Genomic DNA, 24,838 nt, shown 5'->3' on the forward strand with positions numbered 1-24,838 from the left:
TTCCAATTCCAAAGGAGGGCAACGCCAAAGAGTGTTCAAACTACCGCACAATTGCGCTCATTTCACATGCCAGCAAGGTGATGCTCAAAATCCTACAAGCTAGGCTTCAGCAGTATGTGAACCGCGAACTACCGGAAGTACAAGCTGGGTTTCGAAGAGGCAGAGGAACTAGAGGTCAAATCGCCAACATTCGCTGGATCATGGAGAAAGCAAGAGAATTCCAGAAAAACATCTATTTCTGCTTCATTGACTACGATAAAGCCTTTGATTGTGTGGATCACAACAAACTGTGGCAAATTCTTAAAGTGATGGGAGTACCAGACCACCTTACCTGTCTCCTGAGAAACCTGTACGAGGGTCAAGAAGCAACAGTAAGAACCAGACATGGAACAACCGATTGGTTCAAAATTGGGAAAGGAGTACGACAAGGCTGCATATTGTCACCTTGCTTATTTAACTTATATGCAGAGTACATCATGAGAAACGCCGGGTTGGATGAATCACAGGTTGGAATTAAGATTGCCGGGAGAATTATCATCAACCTCTGATACGCAGACGATACCACCCTAATGGCAGAAAGCGAAGAGGATCTAAAGAGCCTCTTGTTGAGGGTGAAGGAGGAGAGTGCAAAAGCTGGTTTGAAACTCAACATTAAAAAAACTAAGATCATGGCATCTGGCCCCATCACTTCCTGGCATATAGAAGGGGAAGAAATGGAAGCTGTGACAGATTTTATTTTCTTGGGCTCCAAGATCACCGCAGATGGTGACTGTAGCCATGAAATTAAAAGACGCTTGCTCCTTGGGAGGAAAGCGATGGCAAACCTAGACAGCATAGTAAGAAGCAGAGACATCACCTTGCCGACAAAGGTCCGTCTAATCAAAGCTATGGTTTTCCCAGTAGTAATATATGGCTGTGAGAGCTGGACTATAAGGAAGGCTGAGTGCCGAAAAATTGATGCTTTCGAACTGTGGTGCTGGAGAAGACTCTTACGAGTCCCCTGGACTGCAAGGAGGTCAAATCAGTCCATCCTAAAGGAAATCAACCTTGAGTGCTCATTGGAAGGACAGATACTCAAGCTGAAGCTCCAACATCTCATGTGGCTCGCAGCCCCTGCACACCTCCCACACCAATCAGCTGGGCACCAAGGAGGGGGTGGGGGGGGCAACCGGATTGCATTACACAGGGATGGGAAGTTTAAACTTCCATTCTTCTTGCACTACAAGCCCTGATATATTGGACTTAACAGGCAGTGCTCCCATGGTAAGTGGGGAGTGAAGCAGACAGCAAAGAGATTACTCCTCTCTTCCTGAGATGGCAGGGCCAAACAGAGTTTAAGTCTCACACAGACAGGAGGGACTCCTCAGTCACAGGACTTAATTCCACTATAAAGCTTTTGTTGGAAAAACAATCTAATGTTCAGATAACATAGTACCATGATAGAACAGTGGCGGAAAGTAGAAAAGTGCTTAGAAGGAGAGGTAAAAGGAGAAATCCAACATAATCTCTGACTAATTATGACTAGGTAACTATGTGAAAACATGCAGGAGAGAGACTGCCCCCTTCAGTTTAGAGTAGGGGTGGCCCATATGTGGCCTGCGAGCGACAGGGCATCCCCCAACCTGTTTTGCAACTCCCCTGTCCTCAAAGTGTGATCACCACACAGTGTGGAGGCAACAGATGCATTTCCCCTTTAAAGCAAGATTGCAGTGGGCACATGCCTTGTTTTAATGGCGAATCGCACTGTGCCAGGTCTTCTGGGAGCGCAATTCACCTTCAGAACAAGACGCACACTTATTGCATACGTTGAGCAAATTCTCACTGCAGCAATTTTGGTAGCAGTGTGTAGGGCGGGAGTGTGGATCCCAGCTGGGTCCAGGGAGTTAGGATCGGTCCCCACTTCCTCTGAAGTTGGCCGGCCCTTACTTAGAGTAACACCATATAACATGGCCTGTTTTCTCCACTCTCCACTGATGAGAACAGCACTTCACAGTAAGTCCAACTTTCCATTCTCACTCAGTGGGAGAGTGGAGAAGATCACAAAGGGATATCCCAAGGCATTACCTCAGGATTGGGTGGGATATTACTCTCTACAAGACCTGCTGTATGACCTTTCATCCAAAGGTCTCTGTGGCCAGATACATATTTGTTGATCTAGTAATAGTAAATGAAAGTGGTGGGACTGGCCCAGGTGGGCCAATCCTTCAAGGATTTTTGCTGCTGTCCAGGGCAACTGTGTGTGCAGTGATGCCCAGAGAGAGAAGATGTCCCTGGGAACAGTAGGCTAGGGCAACATGCACTCTGCCCCATTTGCTGATGGAATGCCTGGAGATTCTCTTTCCTTGTGTGTCTGACATGTAGGACATGAACAGACCATCTGAACACCTGGACTTATGAGTCAATCTCATATAAATCCAGAGAGCCTTATGGATGTGAAGCTTGTGCCACTTCTTTTCCCAAGGAGAGTAGAAGTCTGGCAATATAGCCTGAGCTCTGGGAAAAACAGAGTTCACGTTAGGGAGAAAGCTTGGATCCAAGCAAAATACCACTCTGTCTGGATGGACCATGCCATGCTCTTACCTAAGAGGGGCTCATTTTTTCCTTCCTGGGCAAGGTTAAAATTACTAGGAAAATGAGGTTCCTAAGGAGATGGAATAAAAGTACTCAAAGGGAGGGCCTATGAGGGCTTGAAGGAGTGGGGTGAAGTTGCAGCTGGGAAACAGGAGGACAGTGGGAGGTAAAATGAAGGAAACCCCTCTTAGGAAGTGTTTAGCCTTGGGGTGACAGGAGAGAGCAAAGTCATTCTTAATCCCCAAGATGTTGCTTAGAGTTGTCACTGGCTTTTTTTTTTTGCAGATGTTGGATTCAAGGCCATACGAGTAAGGCGAGTAAATCAGGAAACTGGGCTGAAGAGGGGATGATGTGTCAGTGTTCAGACCATCTCTGGAACATGACCCAGGTAAACCTGAACATGAATTTAGTTGTCTTTTGTAATTCCTGTATTATTTCAAAACTATTTTGGGCATCAAATTTAGGCATTGGTGGAGCAGAGATTCAGGCTAAGTCGCCAACTTATCAAGGGGGTGTGACATCACTCAGCAAAGTTCTTATCAAAAAATGAACCAAACAAAATTTTCACCCATACTCTAAACTTCTGATAAGCTGTGAAATGGTAGACACTTTCTGAACATATTCATCAAACTGTTTTCTTCTAAAAAGAAGCTTGCAGCTATTTTGGACTCTTCCATTATTGCTCTGAACCTCCAGTTACAGCCCAGAGTTCTCTTTAATGCCCAGTGTTGTTACCTGGTGCAGATTTTGATCTTGACTGTTCCCACAGCTCCTGTTGCTAGAAATTGTTTGACAAAAGAAAAAAAGGATCAATCTCTTTGTATAGATTCCACATAGCATGTTTTCTAAAGCTTTTAAAAAGAGAAATAACAGGCCTGATTGTCCAGTGGCACCAAATCTCTATGAAAAAAGGACGAATCCTTTATCCGTACCCTCCATCTCTGGCCTGTCCACTAAAAGGCCCTTTCTACAAGGAAGCCACGCCAATGCACCTAATATGCATAATATGCATTCAATGGACCAGAAATGTCAATCTGAAACTGGACTGGGACTTTGAAGAAGCTGATGTGTAGACCCAACGTGGATGTGGCAATCAATCATTCCCAGCTAAGGAGAGGCGTTCAGAGGCCTCCCCAGCATGGAAGTGAGCCATCCCAGCCACCTGTTATTCTTCCCTCTTCCCCATGGAAAGCTTGCGGGGGGGGGGGGGGCTTGGGGAAGATGGGGGCAGCTGGCAATGAGGGGTGGCTAAGGGACAAGAAGCAAACCCAATTTTGAGTTGGGCCCAGTTTGAAGAGGTCTGGACCTAACTTGAGATGGGGCCAGGCTTTTCAAGCAGGAAGAGTTTGTTCTTCAAATGCCCCCACCCCACCCAGCTGAAGTTTCTTACCTTCCCAAATTGTTTGCAAAGCTTCCAAATTACTCAAAGGGATGAGAGGGAGAGTAGGAAATGCATACAGGAGTCCCCATAGCCACATTGTCCTGAGCATTGACACATTGGCACTAGGGATGGATTTGTTGTTGTTGTTGTTCAGTCGTTATGTCATGTCCGACTTTTCTGGTTTGCCTCCCTTTCATATTTGGTAACCAGTAAGTTTGTTCTCTCCCATTCTGCCCCTGCCCCCTGCAAATATACAAATATGAATTATTTTTAAAAGGTATTTAGGAGATTCTCTGAGGGCTCACTAATGTTCTTTTCTTTTTTACAGATATTGGAAGCCGCTTCTGCCACACATGTTCCAACTGAGACCACAAATGTCCCTGGGTGATGACATTGTACAGAGCATCGTAAGAAAGTTCCGCAAACATTCTGCTGGATCCAACATCTGGTTATTGGACCAGTCTGCCTGGGAGTTGAGGGTTCCTTTGTGGTGGTCTGATTGTTATATTCCATATAACCCTCTGCCCAGGAGAAGAGGGTGGTGGCTTCCAACAGAAGTGCGAGAGTGAGTGCCTCCTTGCTGGTTGATGCAAATTTTTGTGAGTGTGCTATCTGTTCTTATCAGGACATGGCAGTCCTTGACCAGGTGCTGAAAGCAGAGGAGAGCCAGCCTGAATGCTCATAATGCTAAGACGTTTTAGGCTTTTGTCTTCTCCTGTTGCAATAGGGCTCCACAGCTTCTGGGGCTGGCATAGATTGCAATAATGTCTATGGTCTCCCCTGATTCAGATGGCTGGGCATGCACTATCATTCAGATTTCTTCAGATGCTAACAGCAGAATCTCTCCCAGAGATACTACAGGAGCCACACAAAATCTCCTCCATGAAGACTTTGGGGGCTGAATAGTGGTCCCTGTAGTTGACATAGGGGAATCTTGAGCATCCATTAGTTGGTTATGGTGGAATTCCAGGCATCTGAAATCTCTTCTGGTGAAGCCCCCCAGCAAGTCAATGTTAGGTGAAAGAAGATAGTAACATGGAACTGGGTTTCTTGCCAGGGAGGTGAGAAGAGGATTTGGGCTTGACTCTGGATTTTTGAGGCTGGTGCCATCTGGGCTTGACTCTTTGGGAGAGGTTCTAAATGAAGAGGAGGGTTTTAAGAAATGAGAGGAATGACACTTCTTGTAGGGCTTGTTTTCCACCCTTTTTGTAGAATTGGAGCAAGCATTCTTTTTTCTTTCTTTTTTTAGCTTTTACAAGCACCACCTCTTGGAAGTTGCTGAACAATTTGTGGCCTGAAAAGGAATACTGACTAGGCCGGCTTTGGCATCCACCCCATAGCTGTGGAGCCAGTGGTTCCTCCTAGCCACCACATCTGAGGCTAGAGACATGGCTTTAGGGTGTGGGGTGCCCAAACAGGCATCTACTGTGAGAGCTGAGGTACAGGAAACCCCGTGAGTGTTCCTCCTGGTGTCTTTGTCCAGGTCTTCCTTGATCTTGTTGACTCATGTGAAGGTGGCTCTAACAAGAACAGAGCCTATGTACAAGACCTGAGAGCCAAAGCTGAGGTTTCAAATCCCTTATGCAGGGCAGCTTCTGCTCTGGGTTTATATTCATCAATCGGTAGTCTGTCAGCTTCTAAGGAAGAAGAAATACTTTAGATGTGAGGGCTGCCTCTAGAGTATCCACTTTAGTCACTCAGTTAGATGGTAGAAGCTGTTGCAAAAGCAATGCTGTAATTTTGCCTTAGAGGGGTTTTGCTTGGCTCTTCAGAATAACTCACTGAAACACACCAGAAATGGAATGAAGGGAGCAGAGGGAGTTGCTGCTGGGAAGAGAGAGGAGATCCCTATGGATTTGGATAGCTTCAACATGGTTTCTCACTGACTGCTCCTCGCCAGTTGGGCTGAGCTGGAGGGTTTCCACTAGGGCTGAGGTGAAGGATGCTCAAATTAGAAATTTTGTGATTTTAAGGGAGGCAGCAGGGAGAAGCAAATTCTGATCTCTGAAGGGAGAAAGGTTTTCTGCTAGGTTTATGTGGAGAAAGTTGCCTTTAGCAGTGGCAATGGATGGGTCTGTCCAAACACACACACATACACACTTAATTTGCTTGTGAAATGGCAAACCCTTCAGGCACACTTGCTAGCTAGGTCCAGGTGAGGGTGGGCTGAGATAGAGGAGGAGGAGGAGAAATCACCTCAGGAAAAAAAAGAGTGGGTATGAGGAAACGGTGGGTAGACTGCAGCCTGTCTGAGTCCCTCTCTTGCTCCCTGTGCTGGAGTTGCTCCTTCTTCCACTGTGTGTGTGAAGGTTTCTTGCATGGAGAATGGGGCCTTGCTGGATCCTCCCCTGAGCAATGAATGCAGCAAGTACTCTAGCTGACATATGGAAACTGCCTTCCTGTCATGGAGGAGGGGCCTTTCCCCAAGCTTTCTAAACTTCTTTCCTCAAGTTTGTTTGTTCACTCATTTGTTTCAGTATTCTGCCCTGGTTTAGTTCTGCACATTAAGGGTCTGGATGAAGTTGCGAAGACCTCACACCAAAAGGGGCCATAGACCGCTACCCAGCGTACACCCTCCTAAGTTATTATTCCGAAGGTGGCCTCTACTTGAGAGAAGAAAGAGTTATCTAGGTGTATAGTGGCAGCATAGTGTGGTAAAGGGAAAAGGAGTGGTCAAAGCACCTAAGGCGAGCAGATCCTTGACAGTGAGAATAACTACTCCATGGCTGAGTGATGGTGTAGTTTGTTCGTACAGTGCACAAGGTTTGTTAGGCAAAGCCACTGGCAACTGAGGTGTGGTGATAGAAGCGGGAGAGGCCTTCTCCATATTTCAGCTCGAGCACTCGCTGCCTTCATTGCTCAGGGCAGGATCCAGCAAGACCCCAGGCAAGGAACCCTCACACACACAGTGGAAGAAAGAGCGACTCAGGTGCAGAGAGCAGGAGAGGGACTTACGTTTTTGCACCAGGAGGCAGTGGTGGAGGCAGGAGGTGTCAAAGCCAGCACCGCGCAAGCAGATAGTTGCTGACTGGATGGTCACCCAGGTGTGGGTGCAGATTGCTGATGGCAGCAGCGGTGACCATCCAGTCAGCAACCCTGGGCTTTCACTGTGCAAGCTTCAGCACCTAACCCTCATTTCTGTGAGGAAGCAGACATGCATGGATATTACATAAAGATTTGTTCCAGAAACCTGTTGGCCTGGCCAACACTGAAATGAAAAGAAATGGTGACAGAAATACTGATGTGAATGCACCCGCTCCTACATGCATATACATGGTCCACCATTCACATCAAGGTTTAAGACAGCACTGCTACAAATCCTCGGGAGCTTCACTATAGTTAAATGAGTAAACTGCAAGTAAAATCCAATCCTTTCATTAGAATTGGGATTTGTAGTAAGTCTAAAATTACCACTCTATTAGACTTACTCAGCTGGACTTCTTCAACAGAAACCTGCAGATCAAAATTCCTGCACTGAGCTGCTTCCCCCTCCTGTAGCTTTGCATAATACATGGTCGTGATAGTCATAGTCACTCGCCCCTGGCCTGATGCTTTCACAGTGAAATCTTGATTCAAATGGGTCTGAAAAGCAACCACGGTATAAAAAAGTGTGAGCAAAAGACAAGAATTAACTCTACAAATAGCTAGTTTAGGAAAAGAACGCAAGACATTTGCTTCTTTTACAGCTCAGACCCAGCAACCCAAAGAGGTAGAACCCATGGTGAAAGAACCACAAAATGCCAAGCCCTGCTTGGCTTGCGCTTACAGGACAGAAGGTGTCAGGGAAAGCTGGAGGGAAAACACGTATGCTAGCTTAAGGACTGGTGTCCATGCCTCTCCCTGCATTCCGAGGCCATGTCACAGGTACAGCAGGACTTTGGATTCAGCAGATCCAAAGCTTCCCCAGATCCACTCCAGGCATGTCCCTTTCTTGCCATTAATGCTGTCGGAACACTGACAGTGGAGTGGCAAGGGCAGCAGGGCTTTCTGCAGAAGGTGTGTAAGGTTGGGTCTCCCTGTGCGCTTGGACCTCCCTCTTGCAGGCAGAGAGGGAGATCCAACACATCTTATAGGTCCCAAGGACCAAAGAATTGCAACCTAAACTGTATAAACCCTTTCAAACTAGATCATTATTCACCGAATAGAGAAAAATGAACATTTAAGAGACACAACAGATTTTGAAAAAAAATCATGATAATGTATTATCTAACCTTTGTAAATTACTTTTAAAATAGGATATGGAACTAGAACAAATAAAAGTCTTCATGATACAATGGGCATAGAATATAGGAGGAAATATTCCGATGGAGATTTAGGAGAATCAGTTCTGAGGGGAGCAGTTCGGGCGAAAAGGGCAAGCGTAAATTCTCCTTGAATTTGACAGTGAGGGGAAACTGTTACAACACTATAATGAGGCGATTATTCCAATGTTAATAGGAAAGATAATTAATAATAATATGCCTACTTGCTGGAATTGTTTAAAAAACAGATGAGTCTTTGGGGGGTTATTTTCCAGAGGGGTAGCTGTATTAGTGCATTGCAAAAAACCACCACAACAGAGTCCTAAAGCACATTAACGACACCCAATAGATGGAGGACTCTGAGATCAGAGCCTTCCATCTATCCAAAGCACGTGGAACAATGGAGGTGATTTTGCCTCCTGTTCCTCCTCCTCCTCCTCTTCAAAAAAAGGTCAGTTAGACGGGCCTCTGAGGACAGACAAAGGCTATAGGAATCCATCTTCTTTGCCAGGAGACCAGACTCGTCAGGTGCCAAGTCTGAGTGTTTGTATCTGGTGTTGGGCCAGAAAGGCAGATTAGGGATTCTGCTGGCATACCAATCACTCCACTGCTAATCAGTTTCCATGCCCGAGGTTGCTGAGGTGGTCTCAGGCATGGTGTTGGAATGACTCAACGACACCATTATCATGGACGATTTCAAAATTCAAATTGGGACCACCTTAAGGAGACCAGCTCAGAACGTCATGCCCTCAGTGACATCAGCATGTACCCAGATCTGATTGGTTGTGTAGTACTCTATTTCTTCAGTCTCACTGTTTGATCCCTGATTGGTTGGGATCATTTGGAGAAGAAGACAGAAGCTCTAATTAGGGGAGGGGGACCTATTGCTGAATCAGCAGTAGATACAAACAAATGGAAGCAAATAGGAAAGGGAAAAAAGGAAATGGGGAAAAAAGTAAAAGGGATTTAGAGTGAAATATTTCTACCTTCCTCCTTCATGGATCATTGCCTTGTTGTGGCAAAGGGGCTTGCGTAACTCAGTGAAGCCATAAACTATGCCGTGCATGGCCACCCAAGACGGACAGGTCATGGCAGAGAGTTCTGACAAAATATGATCCACTAGAGAAGGAAATGGCAACCCACTCCTGTATTCTTGCCAAGAAAACCCCATGGAACGTATCACAAGGCTAAAATATATGACACCGGAAGATGAGCCCCTCAGGTCGGAAGGTGTCCAATATACTACTGGGGAAGAGCAGAGGGAATTTCCAAGTAGCGCCAGAAAGAGTGAAGCGGCTGGGCCAAAGACGAAAGGACACTCAGCTGTGGATGTGTCTGGTGGTGAAAAGAAAGTCCGATGCTGTAAAGAACAATATTGTTTAGGAACCTGGAATGTAAGATCAATGAATCAAGGTAAGCTGCAGGTGGTCAAACATGAGATGGCAAGATTGAACATCGACATCTTGGGAATCAGCCAACTAAAATGGACAAGCATGGGCAAATTTAATTCAGGTGACCATCATATCTACTCTGTGGGCAAGAATCCCTTAGAAGAAATGGAATAGCACTCATAGTCAATAAAAGGGTGGGAAAAGCAGTACTGGGGTACAATCTCAAAAATGATAGAATGATCTCAGTACGAATCCAAGGCAAACCATTCAACATCACATTCACAGTAATTCAAGTCTATGCCCTAACCACTGAGGCCGAAGAAGCTGAGGTTGATCGATTCTATGAAGACCTACAACACCTTCTAGAACTAACACCAAAAAAAGATGTCCTTTTCATCATAGGGGATTGGAATGCCAAGGTAGGAAGTCCAGAAATCACCGGGATAACAGGCAAGCATGGCCTTGGTGTACAAAATGAAGCAGGACAAAGGCTAATAGAGTTTTGCCAAGAGAACATGCTGATCATAGCAAACACTCTTTTCCAACAGCACAAGAGGCGACTCTACACATGGACATCACCAGATGGTCAATATCGAAATCAGATTGATGATGTCCTCTGCAGCCAAAGATGGAGAAGCTCTATACAGTCATTAAAAACAAGACCTGGAGCTGACTGTGGCTCAGATCATGAGCTGCTTCTTGCAAAATTTCGGCTTAAATTGAAGAACATAGGGAAAACCACTAAACCATTCAGGTATGACCTAAATCATATCCCTTATGAATATACAGTGGAGGTGAGGAATGGATTTCAGGGATTAGGCCTGATAGACAGAGTGCACGAGGAACTATGGACGGAGGTCCGTAACTTTGTTCAGGAGGCAGCAACTAAATCCATCCCCAAGAAAAAGAAATGCAAGAAAGCAAAGTGGCTGTCTGATGAGGCTTTACAAGTAGCTGAGGAAAGAAGGGAAGCAAAAAGCAAGGGAGAAAGTGGAAGATATATCCAACTGAATGCAGAGTTCCAGAGAAGAGCAAGGAGAGACAAGAAGGCCTTCTTAAATAAACAATGCAAAGAAATCGAGGAAAACAATAGAATGGGAAAGACTAGAGATCTCTTCAAGAAAATCGGAGATCTCAAGGGAACGTTTTGTGCAAAGACGGGCATGATAAAGGACAAAGAAGGCAGGGACCTAACAGAAGCAGATGAGATTAAGAAGAGGTGGAAAGAATACACAGAAGAACTATATAGGAAAGATCTGAATGTCCCTGATAGCCATGATAGTGCAGTCACTGAACTTGAGCCGGACATCCTAGAGAGTGAAATCAAATGGGCCTTAGGAAGCATTACTAACAACAAAGCTAGCGGAGAAGACAGTATTCCAGCCGACCTATTTAAAATCCTAAAAAATTATGCTGTTAAAGTGCTGCACTCAATATGCCAACAAATTTGGAACACTCAACAGTGGCCACAAGACTGGAAAAGGTCAGTTTACATTCCAATTCCAAAGAAGGGGAATGCCATAGAGTGCTCAAACTACCGTACAATTGCGCTCATTTCACATGCCAGCAAGGTGATGCCCAAAATCCTACAAGCTAGGCTTCAGCAGTATGTGAACTGAGAACTACTGGAAGTACAAGCGGGGTTTCGAAGAGGCAGAGGAACTAGAGATCAAATTGCCAACATTCACTGGATCATGGAGAAAGCAAGAGAATTCCAGAAAAACGTCTATTTCTGCTTCATTGACTACGATAAAGCCTTCGATTGTGTGGATCACAACAAACTGGCAAATTCTTAAAGAGATGGGCGTACCAGACCACCTTACCTGTCTCCTGAGAAACCTGTACGAGGGTCAAGAAGCAACAGTAAGAACCGGACATGGAACAACCGATTGGTTCAAAATTGGGAAAGGAGTACGACAAGGCTGTATATTGTCGCCCTGCTTATTTAACTTATATGCAGAGTACATAATGAGAAACGCCGGGTTGGATGAATCACAGTTCGGAATTAAGATTGCCGGGAGAATTATCAACAACCTCAGATATGCAGACGATACTACCCTAATGGCAGAAAGTGAAGAGGATCTCAAGAGCCTCTTGTTGAGGGTGAGAGTGGAGAGTGCAAAAGCTGGTTTGAAACTCAACATTAAAAAAACTAAGATCATGGCAGTGACAGATTTTATTTTCTTGGGCTCCAAGATCACCGCAGATGGTGACTGTAGCCATGAAATTAAAAGATGCTTGCTCCTTGGGAAGAAAGCGATGGCAAACCTAGACAGCATAGGAAGAAGCAGAGACATCACCTTGCCGACAAAGGTTCTTATAATCAAAGCTATGGTTTTCCCAGTAGTAACGTATGGCTGTGAGAGCTGGACTATAAGTAGGCTGAGTGCCGAAGAATTGATGCCTTAGAACTGTGGTGCTGGAGAAGACTCTTACGAGTCCCCTGGACTGCAAGGAGGTCAAATCAGTCCATCCTAAAGGAAATCAACCCTGAGTGCTCATTGGAAGGACAGATACTCAAGCTGAAGCTCCAATATTTTGGCCACCTAATGCGAAGAGAAAACTCCCTGGAAAAGACCCTGGTGCTGGGAAAGATTGAAGGCAAAAGGAGAAGGGGACGGCAGAGGATGAGATGGCTAGATAGCATCACCGATGCAACGAATATGTACTTGAGCACACTCCGGGAGAGAGCAGAGGACAGGAAGGCCTGGCGTGCTATGGTCCATGGGATCACGAAGAGCTGGACATGACTGAACAACAACAAATTTCTACCTTCTCGAACACATTTCCAATGGTGCAGCCCTGGTTAGCATGTACTTACATTGGATTATTTTTAAATAATTGTGTGTGTGTGTAATGAAAGTGTCAGTGAACTTTCAGAGTGTTAATAAGACAATGTATTTCATGGAGGATACAGCTATCAGTGGCTCTGTAGGCCAGTTGCTGGGAACATGAGCAGGAGGATGCTGTTGTGCTGAAGTCCCACTTGTCCCAAAAGCACCTGGTTGGCCACTGTGCAAACAGAGTGCTAGACTAGATAGGCACTGGTCTGATTCAGCATGGCTCTTCCTAGATTCTCAACTTGGAGCTCATCCCACATATCCCCTCATCCCCTGTGCATGCTCTGCTGAAATGAATGGGAGCTACTGTGCTCTTGCACAATTCCCAGTGATTTAAATGGGTTATATGTATCATAATCTTGATTATGACATGTGGAATTGGTGAATTTAGCCGCTTGCAACATAAGAAACAAAATCTTTAAAAGTAGGACTCTACAGAAATGTCTGCACTGCAAATTTTAAGCCCCTCTCAACTTCCTTTTAGTGTTGTTGTCCCCAGTTAAGGAATGCTGGGAATTGTTCTGTGATTTAAGAAGAATTCTTAGCTACATTTCCAAGGCCTTTGGGGGGGAAGCCATGATGAGAGTTAACCAGTTTCAAACGGACTTTCAGTTTGTAGTGTACTTGTGTCCTAAATGTATGTCACTTGCAAGCTTGGGATGGGAAGCAATTTCTTCACTGCTTCCCATCCCAAGGTCAGCTTGTGTCCATGATCAGGGTCTCTTTTCACCAACTGCACTTGGTGCCTTTTCTTGGCAGTTTCACAGCTGGCAAGCATCCTTCAGACCTTTGTACCCTTGGGGCCAAATTCTTATAATGTCCTCTAGAGAGGTTCACTAGGTGAACCTTAGACCACTGCTCCAGCTTCTGCACTGGCTCCCTCTTGCCTTTTCGGCACAATTCACGTGCTGAACTAGACACAGCCTTATCTAAATGACTTGGGCCTTATATACTGCAGAAACCAACTTCATTCTGTCAAGATCTGCGAGTTCAACCAAGAGTTGTTTCTGACAAAGTCTGGAGCTCACAGGCTTTTATAAGCCATCCAACATGCACCTGTGTGGGAACAGACGTAGAGACTGTAACACAGGGTTGGGGAACCACCAGCTCACAGGCCAGAGTAAGCCTGCGAGGCCTCCCAATCCACCCAGCCAAAGCCCTGGTGGACGCCCCTCTGCAAGGTCCTGCCACCAAAGCCACTCCCCTCAGAGAAGGACACTGATCAGACTATGGGGGAAGAGACTGGGTCGCTTCTCCCATGGTGAGAGCGCTCTTTCTCCATGGAGAAAAGGGCTGCCCCTTCCTTCATGCAGAGAGAAAGGAGAGTGATATGGCCGTGGAGGAAGGTCTGTCCCTCTAAGGCGGGATCACTCGGGGTATGTGAATGAGGTTTGTGTACATACGGGTGTATTTGAGGGTGTTTGTGTGTCCAGGAAAACGTATCAGGCCACATGCCAACAATGGGGGTGGCCCTGCCCACGGTTGGTATGTGGGCCCTGACAGACTTGCCAGGAGTTAATTCAGCCCCTGCAGCAAAAAAAGAAGATCCCCCACCCCTGCTGTAACACTTCCTCAATGTATCTGTGAACGGAATCCTAGACTTCTGCTGGGTCCTATTTGTGGGTGCATCTCCAGAGGGATGGCTATTTCCACGTGGAAGGACTTGTGTGATTGGCTCAAAATGCCTATCTGAGCTCCAAGGAGTGCATCAGAAACTGGCGCCTTCTCAATTCAGCATTCAATGTGACAAGCCCACAGTTGAGCCCCATTCCTATCTCCTTAACAAAGACTGATCATTTTCTGGTCCGGAGGAAGACTTCTTTTAAAGCTTCTTTTTTCTAGGTGAGAATGATGAAACCATTGGGGGGGGGGGGGACTTTAAAAGGAGACTGCAAACAATAATTTTGGCTTTTGCTGTTATTTTATATCACTGGTTTCATTGAGCTTTAGTTTGTGATCCCTGCATGAACCAATAAGGTTGGTGGGAAATATAAACGAAGAATAATGCCAAAAATACCGCACAGAAATATCATACCTCTTCTGTCCTGGCAACGAGGGCATTCTCATCATTAATTTGGAAAAATATTGGATTATTTTGTGGAAATAGAATGGAAACATCCAGGCTCAGGCTGTCACGGGGTGGCATGTCGATCTCGTATTGGGCAAGAGCTTGGAACACCATGATAGTCGACTGGAGTGGTAGAAGGAAAATGGCGTAAGGAAGTACCACCATGCAGTGAGCATCTAAATTGGCTCCTTAGTATGAATGAATTGAAGGTCTGGTAACAACAGGAGACTAGGGAACTGCAGCACTTCAAAAGCTGCAGTTCCCACACTTAATGTAGCAAACATGCTTACTACATGTCTACTGGTGAAGCACTGGGGTTTCCTGCAACAGACACTTAGGGCTGGATCAAATCTGGATCCAACCCCTAAGTGGGGATGACATTCACATCTGTGTACACACATGCTTTTTTAAACATCCATGTGCACATGTCTAGGGACCTAACAAGCCAATGTCTTACACTGTGCTTTGTTCTTAGCTTAAGATACTGGCTTGTTACGAGGGGAACAAGCCAGAGATCCCAGTTCAGACGTCACGTAAACAAACCACAGAGGGAGCTTCTATGGTTTGTTTAACTTCTTCCACTGGCAGGAGGAGCCAAAAAGGAGCAATTGTGTAGTGTTTACTAGCATGCTTGCTCTTTCCGGATAATCCAGAATTCTGGGCAATTCTGGCTTACTGTGGCATCTGAACACAGCCAGTGGCTGTTACTTTAATACTTCCAATAAATCTGTCCTGGACTATAGTACATCAAAGAACAAGAAATGCCCACATGGGATGGATTAGGTCTGAATGGATTCCAACCAAACACAGACTCATAGGATCCTAGAATAGCAGGGTTGGAAAGGGCCTGTAAGACCATCGCATCCAACCCCCTGCTCAATGCAGGAATCCAAGTCAGAGCATCCCCGACAGATGGCTGTCCAGCCTCATCTTGAATGCCTCCAGTGTGGGAGAGCCCACTAGGTAATTGGTTCCATTGTCGTATTGCTCTAACAGTCAGGAAGTTTTTCCGGATGTTCAAACTGGAGCCCATTATTCTGTGTCCTGCATTCTGGGATGATCGAGAACATATCCTGGATGCATCCACATGGATTCCCTAAAGCAGGGGTGGGAACCTGTAACTCTCCAGATATTGTTGGACTCCAATTCTCATCAGCCCCAGTTAGCATGGTCAATAGTTGGGCATGATGGGATCTGTGGTCCAACAATATCTCTATGGCACTGAAATGCCAAAAGAGAAAAAGAATGAGGGAGTTGTGCTTCCAGGTTCTCCAGCCCTACCCTTAAAGATGGGCACTTTGGATCAGACGAGCATGCTTGATATGAGGTAGTTCTTCAGAAGGTTATCCAAACCCAAAGAAAAGCTCAGGCTGGAAACAGATGATAGCTTTTTACAGAGAGTTTAAGAAAATTTGACCAGACACCACAGGAGGACAAAAGAAATACAACTGCACATCCTGGGAAGTGATGGCTTTCTCAGACTACTTTTCAGCTCTGTTAAAAATTCTTGCCTGTCTCCAGCCTTGAGGTTGGCATTGCACATAATATGGAAATTCCAAAAGAAAAAAAAAAGAGTGAGGGAGTTGTGCTTCCAGGAATGCATGACTTTTCACAAGTTATCCCAGAACCAGAAATGCAAGTCACTCACGCTCTCTGTTTTGACACTTCTCAATAGTGCAAAACTGTTTTTGAAATTACTGCAGTTTATCTGCTGCAAGTGCATCCCTGCTGGTAGGATGTGTCTTGATTTGAGCTCTGTAGAGCACCTAGACATTTTAGGCACTCTCAAAATGTTAAAATAATGATAGAATAATGCTGCAAATAGGGAAAGAAAGCCCATTAATGCCAAGGGACTGATCAGCATGCCTTGGTGCAAGTGAATTGATCTGGCTGGTGTGGCCATCATCTTTCTAAAGGGACAATTCAGCCACACATCTGTGCAGGCCTCTGTCTCATGATAGAGAAGAGTTCCTCAGTGAATTTCAAACAGATCACTTCCTACAGGCTACTGTTGCGTTTTAAGCAGTTCAGCTTAGGGAACTTGCTCTTCAGAAGTCACTGCATAAAGTCTGCAGTGAAAGGTAGTAACACAGATTCTCACCTGGATATTTCTAAATGTTTCTCCATAATATTTCTGTGCTATCAGCCATCTGGCTATGACAACAACATGATCAAACTTGAACTTCTTCATTTTCAGTAAAGCCAGCAAGGCGTAGGAGGTAGCTTCAATGCTAATGGGATAGTTATTGTGATCTTCCCACCGATTTCCATCTAAATACCAGCAAAGAACCAAATGTGTCTTTATGACACATGAGCCCATTATTCCAAGAAGTCATACCTCCCATCTCACTTCTGTCAGTTTCCGGTAAGAGATTACCAAAGTGCTACAACACATAGTAAATTAAAAACTTGCTTTGTTAGTCTGGTCCTCTTTGAACCCACAGGACCTCCTGCCAGCTGAGGTGGGAGAATGTGACACCACCCTCTTGTCCCTCCCTCCTGGTGTTGGTGGTGGCTGTTGCCACCATCCTTCTCCTCCTCTCCCCCATTCCTGCCACCACTGCAGTCTAGAGCAAGGCACTGCCGTAGAGGTGGTCCTGGAGATAGACTGTGCTATGGTAGCACAGGCAGTCTCGAGGGCCACCTCAGGATGCCTCACTCTGGGAAGTGAGATACTTCTAAGTGAGATACTGGGAAGTGAAATACCTCACAGAGTAAGGTATTTGAGCCAGGCGGACTCTCTCTGGAGACCGCGCTGGCTACTCTCCTGTTGCCACATCAGGGAAGCAGCTGGTGGGGCTTCCCAGAGAGTCCAGCTGCCTGGTGGCTTGCTCGGAGAACCCCTCAGAGCAAGGCATGGTTGTGCCACTCCAGAAAGCTACACCAGTTGCTCTCTGGCTGTAGTGTTTCCTCCTCCTCCTCCTCCTCCTCCTCCCTCTCCTCAGCTTCCTCCTCCTGCAGACTTCAGTCCAAAAGAGAAACCCACCTACTTCCCAGTGACTGCTTCATGGCCAGCACTGCAGGCACACCTGGCTTTCTGCACTGGAAGGGCAGCCTCCACTGATGGCAGAGGCACAGTGGTGCTGCTCCACCAAGGCAAGCCAGCCCGGGCAGCCACTGCAGCAGGCGGGAGGGCAGTTCTGGGTGCACAGGGGCCCACAGCCATGATCTGCCGCTCCTCCCAATTTGCTGCCTAAGCACTTGGCTTCAGCCTGACTCGACGGAGGGTTGACCCTGCATGACAGAGGAATGGGTGTTTCTTTGTTTTTGCAATGTTGTACAAGGAGAAGTGACATAACCCGGACTGTGTCACTTCGAGAGGTTCTCAGAGTGAGGCATAGGATGGTTTCTTTGCATGAAATGTCAGCTGATATTAGGGAAGAAGGAGACGTGAACCTTTTTAGGCCTGAAGGCCTAACTAGGCCTCTGGGGAACCTGTCAGGCTGCATGCCAGCAGTGGACAGAGCCAAAGCCCAAAATGGGTAGGCCAGAGCCCCTGCCCCCTTTCTCACACACACCATTCATACACACATATCATTCGCAACACACACACACACACACACACACAGAATGGTAATGCAGTGGGGGGATACTGTGATGATCAGAGATGGCCAGAGGGCACCCCCCCCCCCGCCCACACACACACACACACTCACACAAACATACTGCCCAGCTCTTTCCTGGCTAGGAAATGCAGCAAGTTGGCAATCCAGAAAACCATCGCTCTTGGATCACCAATGCACTGCATTTACTCTCTGTACATGAGAAAATGGAGCCCCTTTCTCAGTGCACAGAGAGGAACCTCTGGAGCGGCTCCCTCTTTGCTGCTGCTCCTTCAGGAGCCGCCACTTCTAGAGGCAACGGGCAGGGGGAGCTTTCGGAAACTGCTGCTTCAAGGCACTCCAGGTGCCTTCAGGCAATGGCTCCCACATGAGTTGCGTTCCCTCACCCCTTGCCCTTCTCCAAAGTTTGAGGCTTCAGGAAGAAGGGGGGGGGTCTTACCTGGGGCCTCAGTGAGCCAGATAAGGAGGCTTGCTGGGCCAGATTTAGCCTGTGGCCTGGGGTTCCTCCACTGCTCTATAGACTAAGATGTCAGCTAAGACATCTCCTCCACCACGAGTCACTTTCTAGTGAAAGATAGAGGACCAGGTGTATCCTGTTCTTCCCCTCCCTCCCACCATCTCTGGCTAGGTGTCATGGACCATGAGCCCTTGTTGTGAGAGGATCCCAGTCCCTTGCCCTCTGAAGAAGAGGCTCCAGAGTTAATGATTCAGGGAGAGGATTCAGTCACGGAAAGGCATCATGAGGCTTCCACCTCCCCAGGACCCAGTTCCCCAGAAACACCCTGGAGGTCAGCTCCTCTGCATTCAGACGAGCTTGCCTTGCCGTCTTCAAACTCTAGGAAAGTAGCCTGCCACAGCCACTCCCACAGCATCGCAGCTTGAGGCTGCTAAAACATGTCCGAATCCTTTAAGAGACCAGCCTAAATGAAGCTACAGTCTTATTTAAGACTCAGTCTTGATCTGCTCCTTGCAGACAACCCTCTCCAGCTTCCAGCCCCATTCAGAGGTTTCCCTGGTGCTGCTCTATTCCCATCTGGTGTGCCTGTGAAACCTGACCAATTGAAACCCCTGCTAAGGACTTGATCCCTAGTAGAACCTTGCAACCCAAGCTACAGCAACACCCAGTGATGTGAGGCCCTCACCACTCACCATAACTGAGGCACCACAGGGCATCAGGACCCATGGCCAGAAATGGTACACTGTGCCAATTGCATACTTCCTCGTCAACAGTTGATGGGGAAAGGGGAAAGGGAGGGCATGTGTTGGGATGGGATAGGGAATATGCTCCAGAGGCCATTGCACTGTTACTGAGGACTCTAGAGTGCACTCTTACTTCCTACAGTACTGTCAACTCACTTTGCTTAGCACAAATATCTAGGCCTTGTGCTCATTACGGGTCTCTGTTCAAGCTTGCTGCTTCTCTCGTTCTGTTCTTTACATGAACTGCCTGCCTTAAAAATGTGATATATTCCTTGTATTCAATTAATTGCCGACACATTTACCTGTGGATGCTCTCAGGAGTACTCTTTCATTGTTCAGCACCCCTGCTAGGGCGAGAGCATAGGACGTGAGAGCCACGGTGTAAGGGTTTTGCAAAGATTCATACCTTCCCGATAAATAGCTACTGGCTCTGGTGACGCTGGCCTCTACATTCTGGATAATAAACGCAGAGCATATATATATGTCAGGACAGGAGCGTTTGGGGAGCAATTTACAAACATTATGCTGAAATTAATTCTAGCGTGCAATGCACAGCCAGTTAGATGGAGGAGTCTCTCATACTAACTAGAGGCAAAGGAGGGACACCAAAAGGACAAGCGTCCTCTTCTTTCTTTCACTGTATGCTGACTTGGAGACATTCCACACTCCAAATGGGAGTAAGATGGAAGGAGGGGAACCGCACAGGGAATGCTGCACTTGGGGTTTCTCTAGTAAGATTAGTGGGTGGTGAGCCAGAGATCGCCGCACCAGGCACCAGAGAAAACAAACCATACTCAAATGTGTGGCATTATCAGGACTCTAGAGGCAGAGCAGGCTCTGGCCAGGCAAGTTGTTACACCTGTGAATTGCTGAACAAGCGAGCATTCAGGCTGCTAAGGTGGGATGAAAACTATGTTCCACAGGCCGCAAGAAGAGAGCCAAATCAGCTTGCTCTATGAAGCACCGTCTTGGGTCCAGTTTCCCGGGGGTGTCTTCACGAGCAATTTGGTGCAAAGTTAGAGCAGTCTGAATTCCTTTGCGACAGACAGATGATGCCATCACCAATCTGTTGCCAACCAGCCGCTTCCCTCTTGAAAAGCCGCATTTTCTGAAACTCCTTTTACTCCTTTTTACTGAAAGTGGCTCCCTGGCGGTTTTACCACAGTGTGCCATGTCCCCCACATTACATTCTTTGTGTGTCCCTGTGACCTGGTGGTGACGTGGTCAAGGGGGTGGGATGCCCCATTCCCTCTTGTTTCCCCGTGGAAGTAGTTTTTCCCATTGAGAAAATCCCCAGGAGCGCAGCAGTGACCCCTCACATTACTGCATTAGTGGGGACACTCATTCACCTTAGGTAGCCTGCTTTTAATCTTTAACATATACTCCCCCTTCTGTGCATGTTTACTCAGAAGTAAGAAATAAATCTTGCTCCCCTGCAGTGAAAGTATTAAAGGCTAACTTTAGTAACTCCCCCTAAAGCACTCTTTCGCTTCTCTGATGCTCTCTTAAATCTTTATTGTGTTGTTGTACTTCTTTGATGTGCTGTAGTTTCTCTGATGTAAAGTTGTTTCTCTGTTATGTAAAGTCCCTTCTCTGCTTCATCACAGTAGCAATCTTTCGAGTTTATGGGAGCTTCTCATTGCGAGCAAGGAGAAAGGGAGAAAGTGGGGGCTGGAAGCAACAACTCCGGGGCACAGTGCTGGAAAGGAGCAACACTGAGGGGCTGAGCTGCTCTCAGGGGGAGGAGGGGGCTTCAGATGCTGCACTTGGGCATTGGGGATTTTGGCTTCTCAAGGCAAAAGTGCGCACATGGGGAAAAATGGGGCAGGAGCAGTAACTTTCCTGAGGTAGATTGCTGGAATGGGTCGAAAATGGGGTGGGGGGAAACTCTCAGGGGGAGCCTTCAGATGCTGCACTTGAGAACTGAGGGTTTTGGCTTCTTCAGAAAAATCTGCACACATGGGGGAAATTAGTTGCTCTCCATTCATAATAATGTAGTAGCAAGGGGGAGCCTGGACAGGGGTGGGAAACAAGCCTCTCTCATTGGTTGAGCAGTCCTTGCCAGTTTGATGACATTCAGTTCTACTCCCCCCACCCCACCTGGAAGTATGTTCTTTTCAAGCCAAGCTCTGTGTGACCCCTGAAAACCAGATTTTAAAGGCACGGTACTCTTGGCTTATCTTGCTTCGTGTGTCCCTGACGGAGCAAAGCCAACTCTGTGAAAATCTGGCTAATACTCCAACATGCTTCTCATTCTGTTGTCAGGAAGATTCCCCCCGGTCAAGCTACACCATGCCAGAATGTTGGGTACTAATTGGGTGGGTGGGTTTAAATAAATTCTTTATGTAATGCTATCAGAGTTCAGGGCAGCAGAAGCAAAAGACAGGCCTCTCCCCCAGGAAGCTTACTGTCTAGTCACTGACACTGATAAACTGAGTGGGCACAGCAGCTGGGGCTGGGTGTGTGCAGCCTTATAACAGAAATGGTAATCTCACGGACCGGCAGGGAAGAGAGCAGGGATTAGGGAAGAACTGAATGCAATCTGCATTCGCCCTCCCAAGCATCTGAACAGTGAGATTTTGGCTTTGTTTCTGACTACACCTGTGCAGTCCTGGCTGCTGGATCAGGCTGGCAATAGCTCACCGCATCCTTTCTGCATGTGATTCCCCATCCAGTTAGCTATATGCCCACAGAACCTTGCTTCCATGCACTTGTAGCCCCTGGCTGGCTTGGGTCAGGGGTGTGTGCAGAAATAAAAAAGGGGAGAAATGGCAGAGGCAAAGGCTGACACGGGAGGGATGTGAACGAATGCAGTTATGCATATTTAGGTTTCATCTTGGTCACACACTTACCTTCTGAAAACACGAGTGTAACCTAAGACTACTTATTAGGGGGAAATTAGATGTGGTGCAGGAGACCCTGTGATTTCTAAAGAGATTTATTGCAGCAGAGGGGAAGAGGCATTTTAAGGCTTTAACACTATGCTTTTCCCCTATTTAAATCAGCCCCCCAATTATCTCTTTGCTTCGGGGGGGGGGGGTTACTGATACCATATGCGTCCAACTTGCACCCCCACAGCTGCTTTTACATTGTATTATAGGAGATGTTACACCACATAGAGATACTTACCATGACTTGATTCCTGCAAATATCTCTGGTCTCCAGCAATGCAACCAGGACAAAGGCTGTTAATGACACCGTTGGCTCGCTGTACTGATAGCCTCCCTAGAAGGAAGCAAAAGGAGAGGGGACAGCCATCAGCCTCTGGATGCAGTGTCAATTCAAACACTTTTTCCCTCAAGTTTCAACAGTCATAGCTCAGATTACTGCAGAAGAGGCAGCCATATGAAAGCAGGTAAATCTCAACCTTAGAAAACTGTGGAAATTGTGGATTTTCTTAAATAGTGCTTTTAAAAATAAAATTTGAGGTCAGGTTCAGAGCTGGGTGCCAGTAAACACAAAACTGATCTTCAGTGATTGAAAGTGGTTGTGATCTGTCTGTTCAAGAGAGTCTCAGCTCCTTCCACATCCTCAGAGGACTGCCCTAAGTGAAAGAGGTTAATGCCGGTTTGGCCAATGAGTAGCAGAAATGACACCAGGAGGGGAGCTATCTGTCATTCAAAGGGAAGCACCTCTGGGAAGAGACAATGCCCCCAACTGGTGCTAAGCCTGCAGAAATAAGAAGCACTTGTTCACAGCCCGAAGCACCGCAGGGCAAAATGGATAGTTTTAGTTGGGCGTACACCAGCTACAGCTTTTGTCCAAGCATGTCACCATCCACTGGAAAGGGAAATTTCCCCAATGTTATTTTTAAGGCTAACCACAAACACCCTATTTTAATTAAGATTAATGTAAGAACAAGTTTATAAACATATCAGTTTATTGCTCTACTTAGCCCAGTATTAAATGTTGGGGGCTTCCCTGAGATCTCTGTTATAAGGCAGCCTATAAACACTGTTAATAAATACATACACACAAGTGGGATCGGCAACAAACTGTTGCAGCGCAGAGTGTTCCTGTTCAGGATGCTGGCCAGCTCTTGCTTTCCAGTCCCCCTGCCCCTAACAAACAATTGGCATTCCATGCCCATTGAACATGCTTCGTTTTCACTGAGTTGGTTTTGGTATTTTCCGTCTACCATGGAACAGCAGCACCCTGTTCTGTAAGTGGACGGGAAAACAGGCAAATAGTGTGCCCTCACTCCTAGCTGCCCTTCCCTTCCTGTGACCTTTTCTGCTGCCACCAGGTGGATTTTTTTTTTCTGGCTTAAAACCATCTGGGTCTCATTACTTTAGGTAATGTGCAGGTTGGATATTAGATATGGGGTGGGTAATCGCAAAAGAAAAGAGACCACTTTTAAACCACGAGGTTTAAAATTTTACTGAAGAAAACGTTAATAGGAAAAAGTTTTAGAATGGATACACACAACACACCACAAAACCCCATGACCTTCCCTCTTGCTGGAGCACTGGTTTGAGATGGAATATCAGAAGAGAAACGGTAAAGGACCAAGTTTACTTTGGGAATGAATGATGGCTCAGTGCAGCGAACCACCATAGCTGCATGAAAAACAGAATTGTGGGTTGTAGCTATTAAGAAATCCATTTTAGGGGTCAAGATGGAGACAGTGATCATTGGAAGTCCCCAACACAACCAGTGTCGGTCCACATGGGGAGTCTGTGAACAACTGGTTGGCTGAGTAAAGCAGTCCCTCTCAGGAATCTCCAAATATGTGGGTAATCGGACACTGATCTGAACCTGTCAACTGATGCTGCTACTTGTCTCTTCAGCATGCTTGTGCTTAATTCTTTTGACAGGATTAAGCCTGACAAAAAGGTAGGATATGCTGAATATCCCCACCCCCTTGTTTTCTACCCAATTCTCTGGCTTACTTAAAGTAAGCTCTCCATGTATTACTACCCTTCGTTAGTGGATGATGCTCTTCTGGATGAGAGAAGGATATTAAGGCCCTCCTTTCTCAGAATACCCCCGGTTGTTTCTTTCAGCCTCGAGGCTATCAGGTGGAACATCTCTGGGTGGGGGTGCACCACTGGACCCTGGTACAGCCTAGTAATCTCCAGTCATGCTGGACAGTCATGGTCACCAGGTCCAGATAACAGGGCCTTCTTGGCCAATGAGGGGCTGTTAATATGATGTTTACTTGTTATTGCTCTGTCCTGAATCCTTCTGAGGATCATGAGAAGCAGAGAGATCAGTGGAAAGGTATACAGAAGCTTAAGGCATTTGCACGTTCTGCCTCTGCTTTGATCAGCAGAAACTCTGGAGGCCATAATAAGGACTTATAGAGGGGAATTTCCTTTGCAGTGTCACCTGGGAGAGACTGCAGTGTTATACATTGGTAAGAAAGCATCCCGGCTGTGTCGCTGGGGATCTGGACCAGCCACTGGCTTCTCTGCTCCATAATGCTGATATGTACAACTCTTTTCATCATTTGCAGGCTTTTTCACCTGCATCTGTGCTACATCAGGAGCAGAGAGGAGAAAGGAGTCCAGAGATGAGGAAAGGTAAGGGGGGTTGTTGTTCTTTTAAACACCAGAAAAACAGGAGTAAAGAGACCAAATA

At 46.5% G+C, this 24,838-nt stretch overlaps 1 protein-coding gene across 1 annotated transcript in view; it reads right to left on the reverse strand.

Moving 5' to 3' along the window:
- LOC146353173 (A.superbus venom factor 1-like) overlaps positions 1-24,838 on the reverse strand; it is a 97,770-nt gene that overhangs the window by 19,368 nt on the left and 53,564 nt on the right. Inside the window, 7 exon segments of the mRNA XM_084829703.1 lie at positions 3,307-3,349; positions 6,438-6,449; positions 7,381-7,534; positions 14,460-14,615; positions 16,594-16,763; positions 19,558-19,708; positions 22,385-22,480. Coding sequence (XP_084685829.1) covers positions 3,307-3,349; positions 6,438-6,449; positions 7,381-7,534; positions 14,460-14,615; positions 16,594-16,763; positions 19,558-19,708; positions 22,385-22,480 — 782 coding nt within the window.

Source organism: Heloderma suspectum, chromosome 2 (genome assembly GCF_057233095.1).
Source record: "Heloderma suspectum isolate Gila_16-S chromosome 2, 16-S_ref, whole genome shotgun sequence".
Lineage (NCBI taxonomy): Eukaryota > Metazoa > Chordata > Lepidosauria > Squamata > Helodermatidae > Heloderma > Heloderma suspectum.